The sequence below is a fragment of the Pinus tabuliformis genome, chromosome 5_2 (assembly GCF_031772625.1).
Source record: "Pinus tabuliformis cultivar Carrire ecotype Pingquan chromosome 5_2, CPIR1, whole genome shotgun sequence".
In the NCBI taxonomy this organism is placed as follows: domain Eukaryota; kingdom Viridiplantae; phylum Streptophyta; class Pinopsida; order Pinales; family Pinaceae; genus Pinus; species Pinus tabuliformis.
In genome coordinates this window covers 189,931,310-189,940,957 of record NC_142306.1, presented here as the reverse complement: position 1 = coordinate 189,940,957, position 9,648 = coordinate 189,931,310, and the positions used below count along the sequence as shown (strand labels likewise).

The 9,648-nt window shown below is 35.7% G+C and overlaps 1 protein-coding gene across 6 annotated transcripts in view; it reads left to right on the top strand.

The window, feature by feature from the left end:
* Window positions 1–4,615: 4,615 nt before the first annotated feature.
* The window catches only part of LOC149158201 (uncharacterized), a 90,395-nt gene continuing 85,362 nt past the window's right edge, over window positions 4,616–9,648 (top strand). For 3 of the 6 annotated variants that reach the window (XR_016261663.1, XR_016261662.1, XR_016261664.1), the window contains exons 1-4: window positions 4,616–7,122; window positions 7,306–7,598; window positions 7,712–7,788; window positions 8,104–8,156. Coding sequence is in view for 1 of the 6 variants with exons in the window: in XM_089436152.1 (XP_089292278.1) it covers window positions 5,081–7,122; window positions 7,306–7,432 (2,169 nt within the window). In the remaining 5 variants the exon portion in view is untranslated. Of the gene's footprint in view, window positions 7,123–7,305; window positions 7,601–7,711; window positions 7,789–8,103; window positions 8,157–9,648 lie in introns of those variants that run through there. The other 3 variants (XR_016261666.1, XR_016261665.1, XM_089436152.1) reach the window with 3 other exon arrangements.

The window sequence follows — 9,648 nt, the reverse complement described above, 5'->3', positions numbered from 1 at the left end:
GTTTGGCCTCCCGATTGTACAATCGACTCACAAAAAAAAACTCGTGACAATCCCGACAATAATCTTGTACTTTTTCGTGCTTTTAGACTCAGTTACGGAAATTCTAGTCTCCTTTATTTGTTTTTTTTTTTTTTGTGCATAACAAAATGCATAAAAAAAGCCTTGAACAATATTTTTTTTTGAAAATTAAGTCAGAAGTCGGATCCAGAAACATTTTGTAAAAAAGAAATACAACCTTCTAACTACCCAACCTTCCGAGCACCGCCTAGCAACACAGAGTGACTATGAATTTTTTTATAAATAATTGGCCTGACCTCCAACTTCAACATTCCCGTTTGTCAAACTACCCGACCTCCCAACTTCAACAATGCCCGACTGTGAAACTACCCAACCTAATGAAACCACCCAACTATCAAACTAACCTACCTTTTGACCACTCGTCTTGGAACACCGAGTGACTACGATTTTTCATAAATAATCGACCCGACCTCCTGACATCAACATTGCCCAATTGTCAAACTACCTGACCTCTAGACCTCAACATTGCCCGACTATCAAACCATTGGACCTCCTGACCTTAACATTGCCGATTGTCAAACTACCCGACTATGGTATAGTCGAGGCCACAATAGAATAATTGTCATAAAACAAAAAACATTTGACTGTTCGACATCCCGACTATACAATCAACCCAATATTAAGTCGGATATCGAATCCAGAAATAATTTGTAAAAAAATGTAACCTCCCAACTACCTGACCTTCCAACCACGTGACTACCAACTCGAGCTGACTACAATCGAATACGGCTCGACCTCCCGAGCTTGGACTAAGTGACTTTCGACACCACTTTTGTTATGTTATTATGCAACTATTACTCCGTCCTGCCAACTCTCTGCTACCCACCTCGTTGCTTGAACCCTGTAGATAATTCACGTGTGATGTCCAATCATAAAACAAGAGAATCCCACTGCACTAATCACAAGTTTTCCTGCCCACAGTCCTAATTGCAACAAGATAAACCTTATCCAATTCTTTTTATAAATTCAACATTTTCCCCCTTTGCTCCACACAGAACATCATTTCTTATTTTTCAAGAATGGCTACATCATGGCCCTTTGGCTCTACACCACACATAGTCTTTAGTCGACATTTCTACATTGTCCTCAAAGATCAGGGGTGTTGCTGCATGAACTACCTCGAACGAATTCTCTCGATTACCGGTTTCTCTTAGAAATTCATTTCGCTTGTAGATCTAAATGAACACCTCACTACTTTGTGAAAGTCATACTAAGACGTTCCACGACGTTACCATTTCTGAGCTTGGGTGATAACTACATTGAGGAATTACTATCCCGTGGCACTTCTTTGCCTTCGGGTAGGGAATTCCTCACATGGTGGCATAGGTGCTCTTGTAGTTCTTATATGACAAAATCCTAGAGCCACCTTACATCGGGCTTCCACCTCACCTGCCACACACCAACTATTCTAGAATGCTCACGAACTCTCTCAGCAACTCCTCGAGACTACTCATGGGTAACTAGGGCATTTGGCTATTGACAGGGACTTGTGATCCTCATTGCCAAGCTCCCTGTGGCGGGAATGGAGGCTCATGCAAAACAAAGGATAAAACCTATAGACGCACCACAAGTAATCAACATGAGTACATTCGTTTGATCTTTCACATACTGTTTGCCTGTCAGAACAATATTTTGTAAACAAATATCTTAATATACACATTGACTGTCTCTATCAAACAGAGCGTCTCTATTATAGATTTGTACATTAATAAAAAGAGTCTCAGAACCCAGTTCTTCTAACTGATCTTGTTTTGCAATTCGAATAGATTGTTGAGGTCCTTAACTTCATTTATTGAATTATTTATGATATCATTAAGCATTTAGGAAAAACTGTTATGAGACTCTTCTTCAGTCTAAACTTCAGACACTCCATAATTACTATTGTTTACTATATTAACTTATTTACTTTTACATAGAAGCATAGGACACATGTGCCCATGCATAATTATAACCAATTAAATCTACAAATCAAGAAAATATTGGTTCACATTTGCATCGGAAATATATTCAAATATATTCAAAACAACACATATTGCACTTGCTATTTATCCATATCTATTACAATGACAATGTAACATAACCCATTAATTGGAAATTGTAATCATACAATATTTATCTTTTTTGTCTGCAATAAAATTGAATTTGACCCTCTATCCACATCCTCTCTTCCAAATGCCTCTCTTTCTTTTGGAGCAAGTTTCCTGTTCGTCCATTACCACTGCATCCTTGCTTTTGCAATCGGTCCATAAATTATGTTCCCTTTTGCTCCTTGTATTATTTCAAACAAGCATGGGCTTGAATATCTTCCTAAGACCATTTAATTTCACGAACCATCCCCTTTACTTCATGGACCACTAAATCTTTAATGCCTATCGTCAAGTTCAGGTTTCTTCTTTGCATAATAAACTGTATCATCCGTACCAGGAATTCTCCATTCCTAGCTCTACAATCCATGTCCTCAGACCCAGTCATGTTTTTCTTTTGTTATTCCAAATATTACAACATATGTACATTCCTTTTACAATGCAACTCATACTAGAACCTTCGGTGAAATTGTGACATAGACAATAAAACTCCTGAAAACTAATAACCAACAAATACCCTTTTCTATTGTTTATTCTTGTTCGCTGATCTAATGCAAAGTGAAGCAAATGTCAAACTGCTCTAAGTGTTTACTTATTTGTTTTGGGAAATAAATTATCTATCGAACTAATAACTGTAAATATCAGTACACAATTAAACAAAAAAACGCACAAATGTCATTTTACAAAAAGATAACTAAAAGTAATCCGCTCCTCTGCTTTGGCAGAGCATGCAAATAAATCTAAGCATCACATTTGCATTGAGGAGGCCCAAGTCGTTGCTAGGGTTAGTCATTTCCATCATCTTAAATTGAGGGAGGCCCTGGAAATAGAGAAAATGCCCAATAATTTAAATAGAGATGATGGTTGGATTATTAGTAGAAGTTGGGTCCCTGTCCTGTCCTCCTAGTTTTTTAGGTTTCTTTCTTTTTGGGTTTATTTTGTTTGTTTATTTATCTGTGTAGGTATTGGTGTCCTTTTTATAGTATCTATTGTTGGTTTATTCTTCATTAGAGTTTATATTCTTGATCCTTCATGTTTTCTTAAGTATTTTATTCGTTCTTAACTCCTTTTAGTATTTTTGTTATTTGTTTAATGGGCCTCAACCTTGTATTTTATTGTTGAATATATATATATATATATATATATATATATATATATATATTTGTTTGTTTCATTTTATTTATTTTCCATTAATTATTTTTATTTGTTATATGATCTTGTCTCTTTGACTCCTTTTTATAAATTTTGACTTTCCTCCTTGAAGCTTGACTTTGATTTTTTTCTTAATAGCTATATTTTTTGATTATTTCCCATTAATAATTTTTGTTTAATAATATTTGATTTTAATAAATTAATTTAAACATTATTTTTCAAAAACTAATGGTTTAATATAACCGTTACTTAATAATATTTGTTTTCAATAAATTAATAACATAATTTAAATATTATTGACTTTGATTTTTTTTTGTTTTTGTTTTTAATTCTTGTTATATTTTTAGACTATTTCCCATTGATAATTTTTTTTAACAATATTTGATTTTAATAAATTAATTTAAATATTATTTTTTAAAAACTAGCCATTTAATATGGCCGTTACTTAATAATATTTGTTTTTAATAAATTAATATCATAATTTAAATATTACTGACGTTAACTTTTTAGATTCTTGTTAGTTATATATTATTTACCATTAATAGAATTTTTAATAATTTTTGATTTTAATAAATTAATTTAAATATTATTTTTCAAAAACTTGCTGTTTAATATCGCCATTACTTAATAATATTTGTTAATATCATAATTTAAATATTAATTTTAATAATATTTGTTAATATCATAATTTAAATATTAATTTTAAAAAATAGTCGTTATTTGAAATTTTAGTCTCTACATCGCTCTCTATTTAAGCCATTGCCATGCTCTGCCTCTTCATATGGCCTTGATGAACCACACTGGTTAGTTCGAAACGTGTCGGCCAAAAAATTCACTTATGTGATTTTGCCTATAGACTTTTCATAATTCATTATAAATCACAGACACCTCTGAATTCAAAAAATTGTTTTTCCATTACTTAAAAATAAATACCAAATAAAATACAATGAACTTGTAAAAAAAAATGATATTATCAAAACATCATGTTCTATATTTATTTCATAATTCATTATAAATCACAGACACCTCTGAATTCAAAAAATTGTTTTTCCACTACTTAAAAATAAATACCAAATAAAATACAATGAACTTGTAAAAAAAAATGATATTATCAAAACATCATGTTCTATATTTAAGAACCATTAAGAACCATCTATAAAATGAAATGATTTAGTATTAATTTCAAAATACCTAGACTTATTTTTTTTGTTTTTAGCGATTAGTTATGCTTGAACTTTCTTTGACAACATTATAACATTATAAGTTAATGAACTAAAAAGATTCATGCATACAATGCCACCACTCTTATTCCTTGAGATCTAGTTTCCACAAGCAAGAGACCGTTAAATTTGCAGATCAATCCATTGAGATAGAAATAGTAGAGCGTCATTGACCACGTGGAGAGTCCCAGCGTCTTCTTATTACTCTGCAAGGGTTGGAGGAGCTCGAGTATTGTAGTAGGGGAGCAGGGGAGAGCTTCAGAAGCGATCGAAGAAAGGTGATTTTCACAGGGTTGAGAAAGCATTTGCTACTCGAGCAAACCCTAGCAGCCATCAACCTGAAACACTTCAATGCCGCCATCATAAATAATGTACATGAAACACTTCAATGCCGCCATCATAAATAATGTTATTAATTATTATACCACAATGTAAAAAAACTATAGATAACATCGTTTAAATCAACATAAAATAACCCATGGTATTATTGTCGCCATTATGCAAGGGATTTATCTGCATCGATATTTGCTGTCATTAGTTAGCTAAATGAAAATGCTGTTCGGTTCTTTCAAGCTCAGGCGGATGCTTCACCTCATAGCAAAGGCGCAAACCCACCAAGACTTTTCCAGTTACTCTGAATTTAAATCCCATTCATGGACAACCAATCTATTGAATATAATAAAGTACAGTAGCATTCTTTCAAACACAATACATATTGATACATCTCATAATCAAGGAGGTCTGACAAATAAACGTTACAGGAATGTCCAAAGTTGGGAGTCTTCCTGTGGGTTTCGTGGGGATGTTTTCTTGTGCAACAAGATGATCACGAAATATGCCAGAAATGGGAGGTTAGAGGATGCACGCGACGTGTTCGACAAAATGTCTGTGCGTGATGTAGTTTCATGGAATGCCATGGTTGCAGGGTATGTGCAGAATGGTAGGCTAAATGATGCACGCCAACTGTTTGACAAAATGACGGAACGAAATGGGGTTTCTTGGACTACAATGATTATGGGGTATGTTCACGATGGAAGAATTGGAGAAGCAAGTAAATTGTTTGACAAAATGCCTCAACGAAATGTGGTCTCATCGACTGCCATGATCACTGGGTATGCCCAGGGTTGTAGAATAGAGGATGCTCGCAGGCTGTTTGACGAATTGCCTGAACGGGATGTTGCGGCATGGAATGCAATGATTGCGGGATATATCCAAAATGGTCGAATCGAAGATGCAAGAAAATTGTTTGACAGCATGCCTGAGAGGAATGTTGTGTCGTGGACTGCCATGATAGCTGGATATGCCAAATATGAAAGAATTGAGGATGCACGCCAACTTTTTGACAGTATGCCTAAGCGAAATGTTGTCTCATGGACTGCAATAATTTCCGGATATGCAAAGATGGGAAGAATTGAGGATGCTCGTCAACTGTTTAACAGAATGCCCGTGAAAGACGAGTTCACATGCAGTGCAATGGTTGCAGGATACGCCCAGGTTGGGAGAATTGAGGATGCCCGTCAAGTGTTTGGTAACATGACCAAACACAATGTGGTAGTATCCACTGCCATGATTGCAGGATATGCCCAGAATGGGAGAATTGAAGATGCAGTTGGAGTGTTCAATTTAATGCCTGAAAGAAATGTTGTTTCATGGAATGCAATGATATCTGGATATGCCCAAAATGGGCTTTATGAGGAGGCCCTGAAACATTTTTCTCACATGCAAAGGGCTGGGCAAAAGGCAGACCAGGCCACGTTTACAATTGTTCTCAGTGTATGTGGCAGTCTAGCAGTTTTAGAACTGGGGATGGAGTTTCATGGTCTCACAATTAAAAGAGGAGTTGAGTCAGATCTTTCTGTGGGGAATGCCCTCATAACCATGTATGCCAAGTGTGGTAACATAACTCAAGCACGGGAAGTTTTTGATAAGCTGGGCAAGATGGACGTAGTCTCATGGAATTCAATGATTGCAGGATATGCTCAACATGGTTATGGGAAGGAGGCACTTGAATTATCCGAACAGATGAAACAGCTGGGTATGGAGCCTGATGGAATCACCCTTGTTAGTGTTCTAACTGCTTGCAGCCACACAGGTTTGGTTGACAAAGGTCGCCATTACTTCTATTCCATGATTAATGATAACTCAGTCATGCCAAGGGCAGAGCACTATGCTTGTATGGTTGACCTTCTTGGCCGCTTTGGGCACCTGAATGAGGCAGAAGATTTTGTAAACAAAATGCCCATCGAACCTAATGCTGCTGTTTGGGGAGCCTTGCTCGGTGCCTGCAGAACCCATGGAAATGTTCAGCTAGGGAAGCGTGCAGCAGAACACCTGTTTAAATTGCAACCAGAAAATCCAGCAACTTATGTGGCTATGTCAAACATCTATGCTTCCTCTGGCAGATGGGGTGATGCATCTCATATGAGAAAGATGATGAGAAAAGTGGGTCTTAAGAAACAACCGGGATACAGCTGGATCGAGGTCAACAATAAAGTACATACATTTACCAAAGGAGATAGATTTCATCCACAAGCAGAGAAAATATATGCAACATTAGAGCAGTTGACTGGACAAATGAAAGAGGCAGGGTATGTTCCTGACGTAGAGGAGGATCAGAGTGAACACATTCTGTGCTGTCCCAGTTAAAAGTTGGCTATTCTTGGATTCATTAACGTCTATATTCACAGATACTTGTTAAATTCGTTAAGAACCTATGTTTGACAATTGCCTATCTGGGATAATTGCCACATTATGACAATTTTTTTTTGCAGATATTTGCTTGAGAAATTGTTGTCAGAGATGTCAGTTGCTTCCATCATCCTAAGGACAGGTTTTGTTCTTGTGAAAACTAATGATGATGATAAGCAAGACAGATTTTCTGGCTTTGGCCAATCATAGCATTTATTCTCTGGAGAGTCATGCTGTATCTGACTCCACAAATAGTTTCTTGACACACTCCTATTTGACAAATTCTAAGAAAAGGAACTATTAGGAAATTACATGTTTGCAGAAATATGCACTAGGGTGAAGAAGTGACATCCAAACAAACACTCTCATCTTTGATGTAAGTGTTGTCTCTGGCAGCTTACTTGCAATGTGCTGAGGCTTTTAAATGGACTACTATATTTTTTGGGATTGGTAAGTTTTATTGAGCATGGATCTGGAATGTCTGAGCAGGTTTAACAGTCTCGTGATTCTGATGTTACATCTACTTGTGGTGGATTCTTTATTCTGGATATTTTGATGAATCCTAGGTAACTCCCTTATATCTCCTTTTCCAAGACTTGATAATTCACAAATCAGTTTTTGGGTTTAAATAATTGTTTCAATTTTCAAGGAAAAGGAAGTTTAAATAAATCATGTCAAAACGTGGCTGGCTGATAGGTGAATGTTATGCTGGGAATGTCAATAGAATGAACGCTTTTTTGAGAATCTGTAGTTTTTATTTTTTATTTAATAGTAATGAAAATTCAAAGAAAGTTGAGGTGTAAACAATTTATATATCTTCGTCTTATTCTTCTGTTTGTGATTTGACTAATGCAATCTCACTTCTAATTCTGAATATGCAGCAAAGCTACACGGGGTTAACTTACAATCCTTGTGCGATAAGCCTTCTGCATGGGTAAGGGAAAGGCATGCTTATTATCTTCACCTCTAGGAATTCCCAAGCTGTTGTAGTTTATTTATGTTCAAATGGAACTCTCATTTAGCTCGTGGAGAAAAGTTGCATCAGAAATAATTTATTCAGTAATAGTAAGCATTGATGGTTTAGATTTTTATCCTTGAACTTTAGCTTTTTGTTTTTGTAGTCATTAGTCAATTCTGATTTGTTTCCTAATCTTGTTCAGTTGTCAGTTAGCCCTCAGTATGGTAATTGATATTTAGCAACTTTTTTCTTTGGACATTCTGCTAATAACAACATCAAATTTATACTGATAACTTGCAAAGTGTTAGCACAGGGATTGATCTGCAAGTCATTTGGCTGAAATGCTATCTTTCTATCCAGGTTTTCAGAAATCAATGAATCCTCCTATTAATTGCAGTTACAGAATTTGAGTTTTTGATATAATAACAGATAACTCCTTTCATGAACAATAGGAACAATGAAAAAAAATCTTGTTTAAATTGCTGACATTACCCTGAGATTCCATTTTTTTTAACAGTAAAGAGTAGATAGATTATATTAATCCGCGCCCGTACGCGGCCAAAAACCAGGAGAAATACAGATTGTTTACAATGTCATTCATGGCAGCCATATTTTCAGACTGTTCATCCAAACCCCACTTTTTTGCCAAAATTACAAAATTCCACCTATCTACCCGAATCCTGCTACATACTTGACAGTACTGATTCAACAACAAAATACATTTATGTTTTGACATCAAAAAACAAAAACACAGGGGACTGGCTAATCCTCCATTGCCGGAGGGTAATTGTGATCAATTCTAGTTGTGTCATCCTTAGACCGAGCATTCTTTTCTTCCAGCTTGAGTTGGAGTTCTTCAATTTTCCTTCTCAAGGCATCCACTTCATCCTCTAACTGATGAATTTTCAAATTCTTTTCTAACTGCCGCTCTTGCATTTCGTATGCCTCCTGCTGCTGCTGGAGACACATTTTCATCACCCCCCTGAGATTCCATTTAACAATGGATATCTACTCTATTCTTATCATGAAAAGCTATAGACAGGACAATTCATCCTATGGCAGGGATGGCAAAACCTTCATGAGGGATCGATATACGTAATGTTTTCAGAAAGCAGGATACAGTGTATAAAACTCAAGTGTGTATCTCATGTCTGAATAGGTAGTTTTTCATTGTCCTACAAATAGTATTATGGCCAGTCCCTATGTACAGATATCTTCATACTCTTTTGATGTGATTGGTCGGCTATGATGGCTAATTTTGTGATCTGGACAAATGTTCCAAATGTTACAAAGAAACCCTCATGGTTATCATTGTCAATATAGTTAACCTTTAGCTTTTGTCTTATACCTTAACTGTCCACAGGACAAGCTTTGGAGATGACTCAGTTCAAGTTGAAACTGGGAATTTTCTTGGTTACTACTGGGACTAATGTATTGTAATCATTTGATGCTTAGTGTTTGACCAATA